At 39.3% G+C, this 18513-nt stretch overlaps 1 protein-coding gene across 1 annotated transcript in view; it reads right to left on the reverse strand.

Moving 5' to 3' along the window:
* Positions 1 to 6233: 6233 nt before the first annotated feature.
* Positions 6234 to 18513, reverse strand: part of stxbp6 (syntaxin binding protein 6 (amisyn)) — a 64187-nt gene continuing 51907 nt past the window's right edge. The window contains exons 5-6 of the mRNA XM_082516216.1: positions 9021 to 9178; positions 6234 to 7759 (exon numbers count right to left, since the gene is read on the reverse strand). Coding sequence (XP_082372342.1) covers positions 7736 to 7759; positions 9021 to 9178 — 182 coding nt within the window. The 3' untranslated portion in view covers positions 6234 to 7735. The remainder of the gene's footprint in view (positions 7760 to 9020; positions 9179 to 18513) is intronic.

Here is an 18513-nt window from a genome sequence, read left to right on the forward strand (position 1 = left end):
ACAGTGCATTTTATTTTAATTTACATTGACTGTTTTGAAATACAGACCCTAAAGAACAAGGAACATGACTTATCATCTGGATACCTGGCAGTTGGATTGATGTAAATATTAACTTAAACAACAAACAAAAAATAAGCACTATAGCAAAAAGCCATCATAACACATATGCCAATCAACAGCTAAAAGGCCACTGTAACAGTAGGTTCTGCCATAACAGTATGTCAGATCAATTAACTGGAAATAACTATGGGGGTGCCATGTTCACCAACCAGGTGCAACACAGATTGTCACATCTTGCAGGAGCTTTCCTCTCCTCAGGAGCTGCCTCTGCAGGAGGGGGAGATACAGGAGAGGTGGAGGAAGATCTCAGCCTGGGTGTTTATTGTCTTATGTAGTCTGGAAGATGAGTGGATGGTGGGGTGGGTGCAGTTTTCTCTGTGGTGGGGTTGGGTGGACTGTCCCAGGCTCTGTGGGGCCGGGCGGCGCTGCTGCACTGGGCCCGGTCTGGATGGGCCTGGGCCCCCTTTCCCTGGCGGGTCGCGGAGTATGGGGGTGCCTACTGGGGTCAGCGGGGGAGCTGGCCCCAGGGAGGGGTCACCTGCCCCTCCCTTCCTTCCCTCCCCATCTCCAGCTGCCTCCCTCTTCCCGCTCCACCACAACCACCCACACATGCAGGGCCTTGGAGTAGGGGTATGTCACCAGGGTGCAGAGGAGGCTACCCCCCCTCTGTCCCCTTCTGGCTGCCTCTGCCTCAATTTTATCCCACAACTTAGACATTCACATTACTCACACTCTCATTACACATACATATAGGATCTTGGGGGTGGGCACGATACACGGAGTCCAAAGTACCATCAGGGTGTACACCCCACCCCTGGCATCGTTGCCCACCTCTCAATTTTAAATACACGTAGACATTGAGGGCTAGCAGGAGGGACCATGCGCTTACCTGCTGCTCTCTGGCAGGTAGCTCCATGCCCTCCTGGGTTTTAAATGCACCTTAGAACACACATGCATCAACATTACAATGAACGGGTGGAGGGAGGTTCGGAGTCTTCTCTCACCCCCGTTCTCTGCGACCTGCTGGAGCAGGGGGGCTAGGACTAGGAGGAGGAGTTGGCCGTCCGACTGCGGTCTGGAGTGTGGAGCCTTCCTGCTGCTGCGGAGTCGGGGCAGTCTGCCTCCCCCCACCGCAGGGAAAAGGGAAACACCACCTGGGTCTGGGTGCAGTTCCCCCCTCCAGGGGCGGGGGCACCTAGACCCGGTTTGTAGAGTACGCTTGGGGAGTGTGATCGTGTGTACAACGTCTCTTTATGTCTGTCTCCACGTTGGTTGAGTGTGGAGTAAGTGTATATGAGAGCATGAGGGTGGGAATGGATGTTTGTATCTGTGTGTGCCTGTATGTCTGTGTCTATATGTCAGGTTGGGTGTCAGGCGCCACCTCTCTGGGGACATCTCAGGCCCTCCAAGGTTTGGAGGCCTATCTCCCCCTACCACCACTTCCCCTGCCAGTGGCGGACCCCCTCAGACATCGGTGCGTTGGTGGTTCTTTGTGTCCGGGGATGGGCGTCCAGGTACACACCGGCTCACTCCTTGGCGGCCGCTTATCGGGGCCTGGAGCCTGGGGCTCGCTCGGGCCACTTCGGAGGTGGGGTGCCCCCGGCCTCTCGGCCTGGGGCTCGGTCACTCAGGTGCAGCTGGCTGCCGGCGGAGCTCACGGGCGCGTCACTGCAACTCCCCCTGGCTTCTGCTCCGCGGCTGCTGAGTGAGCCCTCATCTGGGACTCTCCTCAGCTCTTTCCGGGACAGTGGCGCAGCTGCCCCCCTGTTGGTCTTCCTTGGTCTCTTGTGTTCTGGGGGCCTCTGGATGTCTGGAGTTTTGATCTCCTCCACACCTGCTTCACGCCCTGGAGGACGGGGCTGTGGCCCCCCCACACCCTCTAGCAGATTATTACATGAAGGAACCTTTTAAAAAAACAAAAAACAAGCGCTTCCATGCTCACAGGTGTACACACGGGTGATCACACCCACAAACTACACCCTTTTTGGCTCCTACCTCAAAGCACACTGTGTTCTGTTGATCTTATGTGCTGCACAATAATGTTTAACATTTAGTATTTACTGTCATATTCCCATATATCATTGTGATGTTGTTTATTCTATTACTCTTGTTCTCTTCTGCTTGCTTTCTTTTTTCTTTCTCAGCAGGTGACCCAGGTGATTGATATATGCATTTTTTTTTCTCTGCCCGTTCTGTTGGTTTTTGTCTTTTGCCCTTCTCCCCCGTCCCTCTTCTCAGCTGTTTCTCTTTCCCTCTTTCTTTCTCCCCTTCTTTCCCCCAGTCAAGTCTGTCCCGTATTCAGTAAGTGAAAATAAAATAAACAATAAAAGGTGAATCAAATGGACCATTACGGCAAGGCTGGGATGGTCAGTTTGGTAAAGTAAATCCGTTGGGCATCTTTCTTCGCCTTTAGACAACAATTCTGATGGCAAAAGAGCCAAACGGGACAGGCCAAAAAAAAAAAAAAGAAAAAAGATTAATATTAATATATTGGGCTTTGGAGGCCAAAATTGGCTTTCATCCCTCCTCTAAAGATAAAAAGAAAACACAAACTTAAAGTTTAGTTTCAAATAATATTAGCTCATTAGTTTAATGCTACTTCTGTGCTTAATTTTTGTATTTTGTAATAACGGATTTAGAACTCTTCATTATATCTGCGTACATACTGATAAAGTCTGTAGATTATTGTTATTAATCCTGTTAAGTAAACTATAACCAAAAATACATTACAAACTAATTACTCATATTAATTATACTAATTAGGTCAGGAAAGCAATGCAAAAGTTTTTATTGCACTTTTCTTTTGGTGTACTCAGTTGGTAAAAGTCCTTTCCAGACACATGGCTTTGCATCTCACTATCCTGAATACCTTAAAGCTGCAGTTAATGTCAATTTTAAACTTTAACTTTGAGGTAAAATCCTGTCCTGGCTAATGGGTCTACTCAGGAATCGTTGCAGAGATTTGTATGCGATAATGAGAAGTAGAGGTGCAGTCCCAATTCATTCATCCTTCTAACCTCTGGGTGTAACTTGTAATTACTCCAGTGCGGCTATGGGGTGGTTGGCAGATTAAAAAGAAGTTGCCCTGAGGGTGGTTGGCCAGCCAGTTAAAGAGTCAGACAGCCACCAAGGCTCTGCTGAAGTGACACAAATTCCCTGGCTGACAGGAATGTCAATGCAGCTCTCAAGGTGACACCTGACTGCACAAACTCTCCCGTCTTGTGCCAAGATCACTAAAGAAATACATTACTAAAGTGTTACATGCACACCAGTGTTCACTACATGTGAAAAAAAAAAGTTAACTGAGATGAGTCTCAGTTAATATTTTAAAATAAATTCTATGATTTCTTTCATCTACAATATATAAGGAAAATTTAGGATTTTTTAAGAGTCTACAGCCTTTCTAAGTAGCACATGTGTTCACTCTGACCTCAGTTAAACTCTTCAGCATTATATGTATGTATATTAAACATGTAACATACACACAGAGGTTTTATATTTGAGGAAATACACCAAATAAATTAAATAAATGTTACTCATACTTTTACACCTATGCTGTAAACACAATTTTGCAAGGGGGTATTTTTTTATAACGTGGCACTGCAGCATCTACGCATACTTCTACCATTGCTAACAGTCCATTATAACACAGTTTAACATCCTTTGGTCATCTTACTCACCAGCTTGTTTGTTCACTGTACATTTTACACATACTGTATCTCCGTACAGTTTTTTCTATACATATTTCTGTACATCGTTACCTGTATATACAAACCTCAGTTGCTTATGTATAGGACCACTTTGTGTCTTCCTTGTATATCTTGTATTCCCCTTGCTACAGGAGCTGTGTAACACTGAAATTTCTCATCCGTGGGATAATAAAGGTTTATTCTATTCTATTACTGCTTGTAATAAGCAGTTATAATCCATATGCTGTTTTGTAATATTTTTTAATAAAAGAAAAAAGCAAGACAATATTTTACACTACAAACCTCCTACATAATTACATTGATAATGTATCTGTTACTGGAAATGAATCACGACCCATCTTCAGGTTAGTGATTTGCTCTGATTTGTCAGTAACCAGCATTTACAGATACTGAACACGTCTCAGTCATTTCTTCCATCTCACCACCTGATCCCCTTCCAATGCTAACCAATAAGAGTTGATGTTTTTCAACAAGGCTGGCACACCATCTAGTGGTGTACAGAGGAAATTCAGCTGTGCTTGGTGTATTAATCAAACGTAAAATGTCTTCACAATTTCTAAGTATTTGATTTTTTTTCCTGGATTTGACAAAGAGGTAAAAAGAACTAAAAAAAAAAATTCTTTTTCAAAGAGCATAATGCCAATTTTGTAGATATAAAACTTCAACATATAAAAACAACATGTGGAAAAAGTAACAGGGTCCTAATGTTTTGTCAATTAGTATGGAATCCAAAACAGTATTCAAATGAACCGGGTTGTAATCTTAGCTAAAACAGTAGACAATTCCAAGAACTTCACTGTTTCTAGAGCTCAGAGGGAGAGAGAGGAGAGATGGTGGGTTTCAAGACAAAAATCTGGGCTGATGCACAGTGCTGTCAGAGTGAGTAATAGTCCTGTGCACAGATTTCAGTGAGTCTTACACTTACTGCTCTCTCTAAAGCTATAGATCAGGTATTTGTTCTGTCACTAACTGTCATCTGTCCTTCTGCTGTGCATATATCTATCTATCTATCTATCTATCCTTTCCTCTACTCCCACCAAATTTTTTTCCACACCACCTCTATCGCTTCTGTACCTTTAATTTGTTCTCTACCCACATGTTCACCTGTTTTCTCCCCTTTCCATTCCACATCCACCCCCTTACAGTTCTACCTTACATCCATCATCACCACCTGCCTAGTGTAATTCCTTTCTTCCTTTTCGGAGAACCACCTCCACCTGTTTAGCTGAATGTTTCTTTCTGAAGTTCTCATCTCCCTCATGGTTTTATCCTGGAAATGTCCTCCCAAAACTCAAAACTTATTCCCAAACTGCCACCCAAAGAAAAATATATATATGTACTTATTTTTTAAAGGTCATTAAAATATGCTTAGCAGTTCCAATAGGGGGACCTTAGAGTCCAAACAGAACATCAGTAATGCTTAAGAATGCTAAAATAAGAATTATAAAAACTTACTATTAGCAGTTTGCTTGAAAACCACTTGATTAGACCCATGTCAACTGTTTTATGTTAAAATGGCTGCAGTGAAAAATGTCTAAATACATCCTCTGATGTATTTATTAGTGCGGTGCATTTATTTCAATCACATTTTTCTGACCCCATGTTCCAGACTGGGGTCAGTGAATTTTAAAGATTAGTTCTATCAGCCTTAGACTGTCTAGACTTTCTGCCATTATGGTCAACTTACCCTTTGCAACTGGAACAAGAGCAATGAATCAAATGTAAAAATTATATTTATTAGTTTTAAAGTGACGGCAAACACCAATGAATGCCAAAAGTTTCCCTACTCACGGAAGCATCGTCTTCACCTCCAATCAATTATTTTAAACTTTTGGAGCATCACTGCATTTGTTTAAAATTTTAAAATACCTCCTCATGACTTGTAATACAGATTATTTCATTCAGTTGTAATAAAAGCTACAAACATCTTCTTCAGTCACCTTCAAAGGAAGCTACCTAATTGGGAACGTGTAGCAAAACAACCACACAACTCTGTTTCCAAAGAGGTGGGTTGTTACAGAATGCAATAGTTTGACTTAAAGTCTATATTTAAGTAAATATAATGCAAAGACAATATAAAAATATGCATTTTTTTTCTTCAGTGCTTGCAATGTGCTTATAGGGTTTGGAGTTTAACCTCAGCAGACTGAGGTGAGAGACATAAAAAGAGGCCACAAAAGGAAAAAAGGAAGCATTTTACTGTGATTGTGGAGTGGACTTTATTTCATATCTTACAGTATTATAGATGATGAAAGATGAGGTGGAACTGTGAACATCAGCGAAAATGGCATAAAGACCTCTGAGACACTAAACTTTGTAGCAGTGTTCTGTTTATAAGCCGGAAACAACAATGTGAGCTAAATCCAAAACGGTAAACAGCAGTCCATAAAATCATGGACTTTGATTCCACTGTTTGACTGAACTGCTCGAGTTGGCTATAAAAAGGACACAGAATAATATAAATTTGTCTTTATATCTATTTTTTTATTAAAACAAGTAACATCAAAAGTGTTAGAGGAATAAAAGCACACAAGTGTTAGGCAACCGGAACATTTCATTAGTGAACTCTGTGTTCTGCAAGATAAGGTTCGTCAGTGCATTGTAACATCATGAATTACAAAACTGAAAATATAAAAGAATCAAATACATCTCAAGCGTGAGGGCGGTGTCCTGCCATCAAAGAAGCCAACGTTACGAACAGTGAGCGGATTGAACAACAACAACAAAAAAAGAAACAAACGAAAAAGAAAAAACTAAAAGAAGAAAACTACCACACGCCACTGCTGTTATTGAAGACATTTTCTCCTTTATCAGCATACATATTATAATGACCAACCCAAGTTACACAATAAGCACAAGGTATGACTACTGAAGAGTTTAGAGTTGAAATACAGCCAGGATCAGTTTCAAAGCATCCCCATGTTCAGGGACAAATTAGCTCTACAGACACCGAGATAATAGTAGAAGAAGAATTACATGTTGCTTTTTACAGTGCAGAAGCTGGCTTACTGAATTACCCCTGTTAACATAAAGTATTAGACAGAGTAATTCATATACTTTAAAAGCTTATTCTTTAAATGAAATCTTCAAGTACACTTCCCAAAATCTATTCCATGTAGTTTAGGTTGTTTTTCAATGACGGACACATAACAAGAGGGAAAAATATTTCAACATTTTTATATCTTGTCACCCAAACCACTCATCACTCAGTCTCATCAGCAGTTTATGAAATCATATCTTAAACTTTTTTTTAACTAATACTGTTTTGATAGATTTTGAAATTATGATCTGAGTTTAATGTCCAGAAATCAGAGCAGAAAAGGAAACATTAAATGTCAAACAGAAATGTGATCATCCCTTTCATTCGACTTCCCACTCCCACAAATATCTATTAAAATACAACTTAGGCATCAAATCTAGGCTATTTTTACATATGTGTCTTATTTATATGTTATATACTGGCAGCCAATCCAAAGCCGAGCAATCAGAGGGCGCCCTCACTCATAAATTAAGACTTCATAATTACCGCAGCTCTCATAAATAACCAGTATAAATGGGAGCCAAGCTGTTCCTTAGGAGGGAGTAATTGCCGATGATGATTTGGCAACACGTGTACGCTCTCATTTGTGTGTGAGCGAACGAAAAGAGGAAGTGTCTTGAGTGACTGTCATTATCAAGTAGAGTCATAGCTGTGGCTTGTAACTTTTTTTTGGCAAACAGAAGCATGAAACATTCAGTTGACAGTGTCAAGCAGTTTTGTTTACCTCTCTTCGGTCCCCTGCACGATCCGTCTTTAGGAACGAGAAGCACCGGAGTACAGTAACCCAAAACATTAAAATGTTAACATTGTTAACAAATTTTAATCATATTGAAACTTTTACAAAGAATAAAATCTGGAATCCTTCTCCTGTACAGCAACTGGCGATTGCTGACCCTCCCTTAGCCCAGTTGGTTTTGGCAGTGGTCTAACACTTGTGCTTCATGGCAAGCTGTAGAAACATTTGGGTAGGGTTGAAAGACAATAAAGTGAGAGAATGCAAGAAAAGTGTGGAAGACGCACACACAGAAAGACTACAGGTTGGTGCTAAATAATGAGGAGAATTCTACACATCCATCAAGTGGGGGCAGTAAAGTAGCACACAAAAATGAGGGGTTCGGATTAAAGCTGAAGAGTGCAGCTATGTAGCTGTCAACAAGGGATTGCAGAAGTGGACTCAGACGAAGAGTCAAGGTGACCTACTCGCAGCAGTACAGATGCTTAATGTTAAAATGTAGGAAGAAAAAACCCAAATCCTTCACATTCCAGCCAGCCAATCCATTCTCAAAGTCATCCTCAAACAGAATAAGACAAGACTTTTTATCCGTCTCTAAGGTTACCAAAGCGCTTTCAACTGAGGATTTCAGGCAGGCAACGGCATGAATCTTGATAACGTGCAAGACAAATGACAAGTTTGAAACATGTCATATTTCAAACATATTTCATAACACATTTTACTCGATGCTCATGGCATCAAGTGAAATGGGAAACAAAAATGAAAAATTCTTCGTGGGGGTTGTGCAGTCATGCTCTAAAACCACCAAAGCTATTTCCCTGCTTTTCCCCTGTGGTTTTTACAGTTTTTGTAATTTCTCACAGCAGGGAAACACGTCTTTTAGCTGTGAGAGGGCCATGCAATACTCTTCAAATGTCTTTCAATTATCTCACCGTGGCTTACAAGGCGCAATGCATCATTCAACTTCAAAAGGTAGCAGATGGCTTTACTATTAAAGTCAATGATATCCCACTATGGCCAGAAATCATATGCCTGTCAGTGAATGGTGTTGTTGAACAGCAAGCTGCAAACCCGAGGCGTCTGATTTACGATGTTGTTAGATATATGATGATCACAATCAGGTGTGCTCGTTACAAAGCAATACAATATTTGCTCTTGTTTTGAAGTAATAAAAATAAAAGATCATGCACTAACAGCCTCATTAAACAGCATGCAATTAGTTTTCCTGACGACGAAGAGATGTGGGATTGAGGCAGAGTGAGGGAACACCCTATAGAGAACTATGAAATGGAGTCAGTGAAGGGGGGAAAAAATGATTATCTTCACAGAGCAGACATGCTCAGGTTTTGGAAAAGGTTTCATCTTCATCAATAATGACTGGTAATTCTGCAACATCTCAAAGTCAGAATTCCAGCGTAATAGTAATCCCACCTTGCGGTTACATATTGTAATGCATCTTAGTAACAAATGGACTCACCTTGTGTGCAGTGACAGCAAACTGTTCAGCACTGTTCATCATGTCTGCAGTCCTCTCCTCAGCACGGCCTAATCGCTCACCACGCTCGTTCAGAGCCTGGCTGGCCTTCTGTACAGCACTCGTCACACTGTCTGCAGCTGAGTGTAGTATACTGTTACCTGCAGATAAGGGTAGGAGAGAAGAAGCAAGCCAAGACGTAGGCAAGGGAGGAAAAAGACAAGGAAATGCAACAACAACAAAAAAGGAGTGAAAAGACAAGGGGAAAAGAGAAGAAAAAATAATGTAAACAGATTAGCTGTCATGAAAGAACTGGCGACATCAGCTCAGGGCTGTGCAATCAGTGACCCTAAGCCTCAGTGTTAATTGTGGAAGACAAAACCATGAAAAACAAAATGGCTTCAAACAGGTGCAGTGTGGGAAGGTGCCTAATGAATTTTCTTCAAAGCTGATTTACTTCAAGGTAGGATCAAGGGAAATTAACCTTTCCCCAACTTGAAAGAATGCAACTGCAACACAAGTAACTCCGAATGTAATGTTTCCTTCAGGAAAGCGGGTTATTCTTGGGGACATTCAGCACTACTTTTCTTCAATTTGAAACTTTCGTGGACAGCTTTGTGATTGCGCTGCCTTTTTTTTCCCCCCTAAACTACAATATAATAACGAACAGATATGTGCTCGGCGGCATGGGCTACCCCGGAGACCCGTAGTGGATATAAGACACAGAGCACATCTTCAGATAGCTGTGGCAGCCCTGCGGATGTTTCCTCTGACAAGACATTAATCTACCACACATTGGGAGTGCTGCCATTATGCACTACTATAACAACTAGACTGGGAACAGCAATCTTCCTGCTGTTTTCTTTTTGTGGAACAGTTGCACTGCTATATAATTTGTCATTTTATACTGATGTAATTTAAGGGAAATGTCTGCACTTTTTTTTTAACATTTTCACCTCATACTGCTTTGTCCCAATTCTCCTGGAGTTAAAATGGAACTTTCCACTCTGTGGTGAGACAGTCCACTACCAAACATCATTGAACAATAAGAAAATAGGAAACGACAATAAAGGCAGCTTTACTGTAGCATAACATATAACACAACTTTGGATCATTCTGTCTTTTTTCGGCATTGATCTGTTAGCAACCATCAAAAAGGTCAGGTGAGTGAACTTAATTAAAAACAGATATAAAATGATAATATATAATATTAAAAAATATGCATATAATCAGGTTGAGCCAACAGCACAGAGTAAAGCTTGGAAGTACTGAATGTAATTAGGCTCTGATAAGCCTGATTCTATCTTTTTCACAGGAAAGTGCAATATAGGTAGTGTACATCCTCTGGCATCAAGGCAGGTAGTCACCTACTTCAGTGATTATATGAGAGCCCAAAAGCAGACAGTGAGGCCAGCTGGTGCTCCTTCAAAAGAAGTTAACTTGACAGTCAAAGCAATTTATGTAGAGATGTATCAGTACTGCAGCACACAGATGGATGTGAGTATAGATGTTTACACCCATTCGTGTGCACACTAAATGAAATGGAAACACACACAAGTTTTCCCTTCAATTTTCTTTAAATTACAGTAAATGAAGCACAGTCAATGTGGCAAACACATCTGGACCTTGGAAGAAAAGAGCCGCATACCTCTTCTTTTTCTATTTAGTATAATGTCTACATTTTAAATTCTGTCCACTGCCAGAGTGCATTTCTACACTTTGTCATTATCATGCACTCCCCATTTGATTTCCTTTTTTTTTTAAGTTAAAAAAAAACTTTGCTGAAAATATACTTTCTCCTAGGAAATATATTCTCTTCACTAGAAAGGATGAGACCTTTTCACCTTCAGACAGATTCTTCTTAATCCTCTCCTCCTCCAGGGAAGCCCTGGGACTAATACTCCCTTCATCCTCAATATAACCCCAACACTCGCAACCACCCAACACCATGCAGACTCAATAAATATATCTATTTATTTGTCTCCCCACCAATATCACGTCCCTTTTTTTCCTCTGTTCCCAGAGATGTGTTGCAGGCTGCAACACAGGCTGTAGAAAGTACTCAGATAAAAGACAGGGTGGAGACATTCTGGAGGGTTTTTGATAGGAGGTGCAGTATCAGAAGCCAAATGAAATGTGTAGGAGTAGATTATGTTATGTGGTGCCATCGTTGTGCTGCTCTGAGCCTAGTGTCTGCACTTGAAGTGGAAGCTGATCAGCCACTGTTATCAAAAAAGATAACTTATATGGGTTTTAATTCAAGCTGAAGTTTAAAGTATCTCCTATTATGACACTGATGTCGCACTAGTAAATCTTAAAGAGGAGCTTTTTGTAAAGATTTGTCAATCTGTGACAGCGCTGAATCTGCTAAACCCATGACGCGCCTGTCTCGACAATGTCAAAGGCATTTGGTTATTTTACTCACAGAAATCAACATGATCAGCCAGGGTTTCTCAAACAATGGAGGCTAAAAAAGGCAAGCTGTTTGCTGGCAAAATATTCTAGAAAAATAAAAACTACAAGCAAAGGCAAACATAACAAGGAAGTGGGGTGTGGGGTGGTGGGATAATTCAAAGTCAACCCTTCCTTTTCCACTTTGTCTGTAAGCAGCAGATTACAGCCTGTGCTGCTGTGAGGCAAAGAAAATAACCTGATAGTTATCAACAAGAGCATGTCAGATACACTTCACAAGATGCTGACAGCCAAGTCACATTTACTATTACAATACATGGGATTGATAAGATTGGACACAAAAGATCCATGCTGGAGTGCTTTTAATATTTCAGGCTGTCAGTCTGTTAGAATAAAGCTGTAGGGTATAATGTGTGTGCGGGTGATTTAGGGGAGAGAATGTTTTGCAGTCATTTGTTACGCATTAGCGTGCGCATAACAGCTCCAATGAGATATTATGAATGAGGCTGGTGTTATTCATGCAAATATAAAATGTACTGTCAAGGATGTTGGCAAGTGCAGCCAATGCTTAATGCTCAGTTTCACCTCTATCACCAGCATTTTGACTCTGAAGTACAGAATAGCCCATTTTCATCTTGCATAGAGCTTCTTTGCATTTTTCTATTGTGTTAATCACAATTACCAAAACAAAGTAATATGTGAAAAAAAATTTTCACTAATTCAAAGAAAAGTAAAAAGCAGATTAACAAAAACTTAAACAATACTGTGTACTCACAACATTAAAATAAGAATAAAAACAGCAAATACCTTCAGTTTTACTCTGTTAATTTGGTCATGTTTGCATCACACCTGCTTGAAGAAGATCCTTGGCATTAGGGATGTTCATGACTGAATCTTCAAAATGTTTTACATTTGTATTGTAATACAGCATTCATTCTAAACTTCTTAAATTTGCCCAAATCTAAAAATACCACAAAACATTCAAAGTAGCACTGAAACTAAACTAAGGTGAAACATCTTCAAACTGAAATGAGCAAACCCTTTGTAGAAAGTACCTGGAATTAGACTGAGAAAAAAATGAGAACAACTAAAAAATACAAATACAACCTTTTTGATAATACAAAAAACTAACTCCGATACCAATATTATCCTATACTCCTGTTTTTAAAAATTAAAGCAAAAAGGTAAAACAAGGTAAACAAGGATGTGTGTGAAGGATGCTATGAGTATAAAATGCATTTTTCTATTGTAACTGCAATTTTCTGATAATAGTTTATCTTAAACTGAATGTATTAACAATTTTAATGTTTTTGTGATAAAAGGACACCTTTCAATTTATTTTTTTGGATTAAAAAGAGTATTGCGGATGTGTGTGTGTGTGTGTGTGTGTGTGTGTGTGTGTGTGTGTGTGTGTGTGTGTGTGTGTACCAGTGGAGAGAACTAAATCAAAGAGCTAAATACATTATAAAGGCCAAAAGAAGCTTTAAACAGAGTAAGTAAAGCTTCCAAGAAATAGAAAAATGCTCCAAAAATTAAATACTTTACATTCTTCTATATGTGGATCAGTCAAACAATGTCTTAATACCTGTCAATGTTTTCCCCAAAGGTTACATTTGTTGTGTAGAAAATGAGCATGGCAGGTAAAGCCCTCATACCAAATGATTTAGACACAAAAGAATGATGTACAAAATGATGGATTAAAATCATAAAACAGACTTCCTAGGAGCCTAAAGGCACAGCTATGCTGCTCCTACTCCAAGATAACCAACCCCCCCGCTGCAGTTTAATTAATGCAAATCTTGACATTACCCACCGCAACATAATGAAAATATAGCTGAGGTTCAAACAAGAAGGGCACATCCCCTTGGCTCCAGATGTACACTTATTATTTCTCTATAGCCAGTTATCCAGTTTCTTTTTTAATCCAATCACTGTTCCACACATTCATCCTGCACCTTTTCCCCATGGTCAAATTACTTTCTTCTATTAAATTTTCACCCCCAAATCTCCATTTAATCAAGCATACTCACTCCCTCCAGCTCCTTTAAGTATCTGTACCCGACTTCCCACCCACCTCAGGCAGCACTTACTTACAATAAAATACATACTGGATACCCTGCATATCAAATAACATCACTTTATTTCAAGTTCCAAAATTTTCTGCTTTTTATTTATTCTCCAGAATTCAGAACCTTAAGTTGTTTAGAGTCACACAATATTTATTTCAACCTACGTAAACTCAATTACGTTCTCCTAATTTTCAAGTCCATGAGTTTAAAAAATGATCTTATTACCAGTATGTATGCATCCTACAGATGTGTGCATTAATTCTGGGACGTGAACCCTGAATGATGCCACAACTTGTTTTCATGAAGGCAAAGGACAGACCTTTGAACAGTTGGCCTTTAGGTTAGTCACAGTTAAGCTGTTTAAAAAGTCTTCAGCAAAGTACTAAATCCTAAATGTAACACAGAGCTGCGCCAGCACTGACAGAAAAATAGCTACTAGGTATTCATGAACTGCCTACTCGCAGCAGCATTAATCAGCAGATTAATGTTAGCATCACACAATGCATTACCAGCCATAATTTCCATGATTACAGTCTTTACTAAGCTTAAATGCTAATTTGTAATATGCTTCACAGGAGTGGAGACTATACTGAGGAAACAATTAGGGAAGAAGCACTTTGTCATTGTGCTACCTTTGAACCCCAGATTGTTATTTACACTCTTGAAGAAAAGAAATACATCATATGAAAACTGTTGGCTTTTCTGACATTCTCCAACAAAACACTGTAATCTGAGATTTTACATTTTTATCATTTAAGTGATTACAAAAAACAAACGGGAAAATTGACGAAACCACTGCCATTTATCACAACCAAATCCTTCAATCCAAGGGTTTTAAGATTAAGGGCAAAAGATTAGTATCTCAATAGGGACCAACCTAGGGAACATGTCTTATTTCAACCTTTGACATCCAGAGTGTGCTGTTATCTTTGCTACCAACGTGACTGGTGTCATCATACTGTGATCTAAAGGAATCTCTAAGGCAAAAAGGGGCTGTGTATGCCAAAAAACAGACTACTTGTCTCTAAAGAACTCCCAAATTTCATTACGAGATCTGCAAGGGAAAAGTCTTTGTAGTCTAAAACGAAAGTCTGAATAAAATTACAAGTGCAGGCAAGGACCTTTAATTTAAATATACTGGTCACAGCTTGGAGCTGACCAAAGACAACTTTTCAGCAGAACCTCATACCAACTCAAGTATCAGGGTTTGGGATTACTTCACTGAATCAAATTATGGCAGTGAGTTATTAATACATCATTAAGACTATGAAAAGATGAAATGTGTTATAGAATGGCTTACACAAATGCTCAGACTGCAATGTTGTGGGCAGTGTATGCAAGGAACGCTTCAAACATTTCATTATCAGCACTATCAAAGTTTTATCAATTGAAAGTTAAAGAACCCCTTTACCAGAAAACACCTTGCAGGCAATAACACCTGCAAGGCGTTTTCTGGTAAAGGGGCTGAGGCCAGGGGGTCTGCTTTCTTTTTTCATAAAAAATGTTAATATTTTGTTCAACTTCCAAAAGCTCATGTTTTCTATATGCTGTTCAAGTATATCACCTCATCAGTGAGCCCTGTTTCAAAGAAAAACAATTTCAAACAAATTTTAAAAAGCCAACATTTTGTAATGATTTTTTAAATACACATACTGCACCTCTGCACAGATTTCATTAGTGACCATGTACACAGTTTGTTAGAGGGGCCAAGGACAGCGAACATAACTCATATAACCTTTGGATATAAACTCAAAATCCCTTCCAGCAATGTACATCTCCATACAGGGACACATGCCACTGAAAGCAATGTCCTTGTACTCACTTGAAATGTATAAAACATGGCTCTCTGTACGGCTTTCAGGGAAAAAAATAGCAAGTACGAGTTACAAGTTTGTTCATTCCTGTCTGAATGAACAATTTATTGTGGTCAGATTTCAAAGTGTAACTACAGCAGAGGGATGATAAATTACAGAAAAAACTGAATCCTTGACTCTTGAGTTAATTTAGTAGCACTGCTGTGCTTTAAGAAGCAATTTGCTGGCGTGGTTAGGCCCAACTTCCAATAACCCTCCCCTAGGAGGGAATAGTTTTTGCAAATCAACACATCTCTTTCCTGACTGGGTGTGTTTTTTTGTGTTTTTAAATGTAAAACTGTGCGGTTTAATGAGCATGAAAATGTTTTCTATCACATTAATCAATACTTACACTGTACATATGGTAAATTAAAACCACAAGCCTTAAATTGTATCTCCACCATTACAAAAAAATTGGACAGAATTGTAAGACTTGTAAAAACATGCTGAATCACTTTACTCATCTAGTGGTGCAGCACCTTACTAAGAGACTGCGTTGCTGGCTTTTACTTCAATTTGTGCCCATTTGTTCAGTTATTAGCAAGAAAATGAAAACACACTCCTATTGTGTCGACATGAGACCAAGGAGACCAACAGGAGCCTTTATATGGTAAGGTAACGACCCCCTTTTGATCAATCACTTGGCAATGGTGGGAAGGAAAAACTCCCCACTTCATGAAACCTCCTGCTCCTTCCTGAGCAGCCATCAGCCATGACCGGTTGGAAGTGATGGGAGGAAGACAAGATACTGTAGTTCCTCAAGCCTGGTGATAAGTGGAACTCATCACTGATTAATAGAAGATATCTTTTCTGAGGTCTAGGTCATATCTAGAATTGGGTGGAGCAAGTTATTCAACTATAAGGGGGCGGGACTTTTAATTTAGCGCTTACCTCGTCTTAGCAGATGACCTTGATGTGAAACAAATTCTTTCCTCCTTCTGTTCAAAAAGACCTTGCAACGGAAAATGACTGAACCTACATCTTGGCCTTCTGTGACAAGAGAATATCAAAAGTCATGATCAGCTTTGTTAAAACACGCAGGTTGGAATTGGATGAGAGGGACTGGATTATTGTGTTAAGCACACAAGTGTTCAGTTCTTTTTTTAATAAACTAATGCAGTTAGAGTTTGGTTATGTATAAATGGGTCACACAATTAATCCTGTATAAAATGTATTTAGTGTTGAAGAAATAAAGTTTAACGAAAAGGTTTGGAAACACTTTGGAATTACAAATATTTTCAGCACTGATCATTAATGAGCCATAAAATGTGGTCTGATGTTTGTCCAAGTCACAATTATAGACTAACACAAATTTGCCTAAACTAATGACACACAAACATTTGTACTTCATAATTATTAGCAGCCCAAGCTGGAAAAATTCAGTGCCCCCGGCTACAATTAAGGCGTAAAAATTCAAATTACTGTCAGTCTGGTTTTTTCGAGGAAAAACTGTTTGTGTAAATCATGGCTCAGTCATAAAATACTGACACAGGGCAAACAAAAGACAAAGAAACACTGACAGTTTCATGCATCTCTGTGAACAGTTTCAGATGAATGGCTAAAGCTCTTCTGTATGGAACTTGCATGTTCACCCTGTGCAACACAACAGCTCTGACACTGAACCTTTTTATGCATGAATACCTAACACTGTTCGAGTTGCAAAGGTCATGTTAGAGGAAGCATTAGGTTTGAACTCTGCAAATGTTGAAGAAACACTGACGCCGAAACTGCATTAGGCTAACTGCAAAAGATTTCCATTCATTCTCATGAAAATATGCTTGGTTTTTGAGGTGAAAACATTCTTAGAAATTGCACATAATGGCACCAGGTGTTCGTGTCTCTCTAGAAAAGTCTTAACCCATCATTTCTCATTAAGGGAAATCATTAAACATTAAGTGGAAAAACAGGAGAAGCAAAATTAATTCAGAATCAACTCACGAATACATGCCAGTTAGACAGGTGGGAATTGGAGTCCAACATCGTATAACAATGTGGGCAACAGCCCAACTCGGCACTGATAACAACTCAATTAGCACACTGGCTGCTTTTATTTCTGCACTGATTACATGCCTCATCAAGGATCAAAAACATATGCCCATGCATCTGAACCGTAATGTTCTGAGAGAAGGCTTTTAAAAAAGATAGGAAGAAACGAAAAAAGAATATAAAACATCTAACAAAAATATAAATATACATACAGGCTAAGGTTCAAAGTTGCTCAAGATCTAAATAACAAATAAAAAAAATGCAAATGTAAATGAATCATGATATGAAATCTTTAATTCGTCACTACATCATTATCAGACTAAACATCATTTGAAATGATGGTTGTGTTAAAAGGCACTGCATGGATAAGCAGTATTTACATCCGTTTGTTACTTTCAATGAACTTTTGTAGTGTCATGTAATCATCATCAAGAAGATGTTAAACAATGCTCAAATGCAACCTGACATTACCTTTTACATTTGGGGTATGCATGAGAAAACACTTTTTACTGTGCATTAATATCATGCTTTACCTTTGCCATCTTTAATGACAGCACATCACACCATCTGCAGGAATGCAAATCAATATATTTGCATATGCACTGCTTTGGAGCTTGATTGCTACTAACTACTAGCAACACTGGAATTATCTGCCTCACATTTCTACCTTTGTCTTTATAGGACTCTGCCATCTCAGGTATTGCTGTAGTTAGTCTCCCACAGTTATGGTCCCACACCTGAGCAGCGTCATGATTTTTGTTTTGCACTGGTGTGAGACTTAAACTGGAGTGGACAGGACTGGCAGTATCCTCTTTGTTCATTCTGTTATGGTGAAGTTTTTGATCCATCACGCTAAAGCTTCCTCTACAGATGATGGTTACATATCAGATTGCTTCATGGTCAATAGCTTCTTTTACAACTACCAGTTTGGCATGTACAAAACTGTATTTGAAATAAAACTTTATTACAAGTATTTATATCATGAATACTATACTATTTATATCAGAGCTACACTCCTCAGATTTATTAAACTTTGTATGGTAAAATCAATGCTACAGTGCATTGTAATTTTCTAAAACACCGCAGGCATGTATTTGATATACAACATTTGCAGTACATAATGCATCCTACTCTATGAACCCTGGGTTAATGCTCTTTGGTACACCACTACCTTCC

Source organism: Aulonocara stuartgranti, assembly GCF_965226115.1.
Source record: "Aulonocara stuartgranti genome assembly, chromosome: 19".
NCBI classification, from domain to species: Eukaryota; Metazoa; Chordata; class Actinopteri; order Cichliformes; family Cichlidae; genus Aulonocara; species Aulonocara stuartgranti.